General features: G+C 46.0%; 1 protein-coding gene across 1 annotated transcript; it reads right to left on the bottom strand.

Moving 5' to 3' along the window:
• Nucleotides 1-283: 283 nt before the first annotated feature.
• LOC147728770 (uncharacterized) lies at nt 284-913 on the bottom strand. Its single transcript, XM_086963858.1, has one exon. The coding sequence runs from the start codon at nt 911-913 to the stop codon at nt 284-286; it is 630 nt and encodes a 209-aa protein (XP_086819984.1).
• Between the last annotated feature and the right edge of the window lie 265 nt (nt 914-1,178).

Raw genomic sequence — 1,178 nt, 5'->3', positions numbered from 1 at the left:
AGTCCATCTGTTTGACTATTCTCTCCATCTCGAAAAACTCCATCCTCTCTAATTGCTGCCCGCAGCGGTAGGGTGTTCTATGCTAAGGAATTCTTCTGTCAGTCCAGGGCAACTCCCTTAGACCGACCAGAACTGTCGACCTAACATCTTCAGCTGCACTCCAAAGACTTGGGCAACCGCGACCCTAGCAGCTGAACCCGGATGGCGTTTCAAAAAACAAAAATAAGAAAGTTTCTCAGATGAGAGAGCTACACTTTCAAAAATAGCAAAGAAAAATAATTTTTTATTTGTCCATAGTTCTCGGCTTCAAATTATAACAGCTTTTTCCAGGTACTTTCTGGTTCGGAAACAAGAGTTCAGGCTCTGTAGTGTTCAATCGAATTGACGGTGGCACAGGTTCTTGCAAAAGATTGTCACTTTCTTGTTCAGAAATTGTTCCTTTCACACGTGCATCGCTAAAAGGCAGAAAACGAGGCACAGTCTCAGTCTCAGAGTCAGCGATTCCCTCCTGGGTCCACCGGTCGTACGGCAGAGGTAAAGGGATCCTCTTGCAATGAATGCCGTGGATCCAGTTTTTCTTTCCTTCCACTCGAACAACTGATCTCGTTGAGAGAAGGACTAGATGGAGGCCGGTCCACCGAGGCTGGTCATTCTTTGTTCGCTGAAAATTCTTAACCAGCACCCAGGATCCAGGATCGATCGGATGTCCTGGAGCTTCAGAGACCTGAGGCAGAGTATTGTGAACCTGCTGGTGTAAAACACGCAATTTAGCCGTCAATTCATACAAATAATCAAGCAGGACAGGGTGTTCAATTTCACTGAATTTTGTCAGCCTTGGCACTCCCCATATGTTGGCCGGGCAGCCAAACACAATTTCAGAAGGAATAAGTCCCACTCGCGAGTGCACAGTCATTCCTGTTGATAGGAGTGCTAAAGGCAGAGCGTCAGGCCATTTAAGACCAGAACTCGCTTGTATCTTGGCCAAATTCATTTTTAGCGTGCCATTTTAGCACTCTACTAGTCCAGCTGATTGGGGGTGATTTGCAGCGTGGAATTTTTGTTGGATGCCTAGCCCTTCACATACTTTCTTCATCACTTGACCCACAAATTCACTCCCATTATCACTCCAGACCATTCTCGGCATTCCAAATCTAGGGAAGAATTCTTTGACAAGGGCT

Source organism: Lissotriton vulgaris, chromosome 3_1, assembly GCF_964263255.1.
Source record: "Lissotriton vulgaris chromosome 3_1, aLisVul1.2, whole genome shotgun sequence".
NCBI classification, from domain to species: domain Eukaryota; kingdom Metazoa; phylum Chordata; class Amphibia; order Caudata; family Salamandridae; genus Lissotriton; species Lissotriton vulgaris.
The sequence above is the reverse complement of the archived record's forward strand: the minus strand, read 5'-3'. Positions and strand labels throughout refer to the sequence as shown.

Bases quoted from the DNA above. Each gene is read 5' to 3' on its own strand.
- LOC147728770 (XM_086963858.1), bottom strand. From the start codon at position 913: ATGACTGTGCACTCGCGAGTGGGACTTATTCCTTCTGAAATTGTGTTT.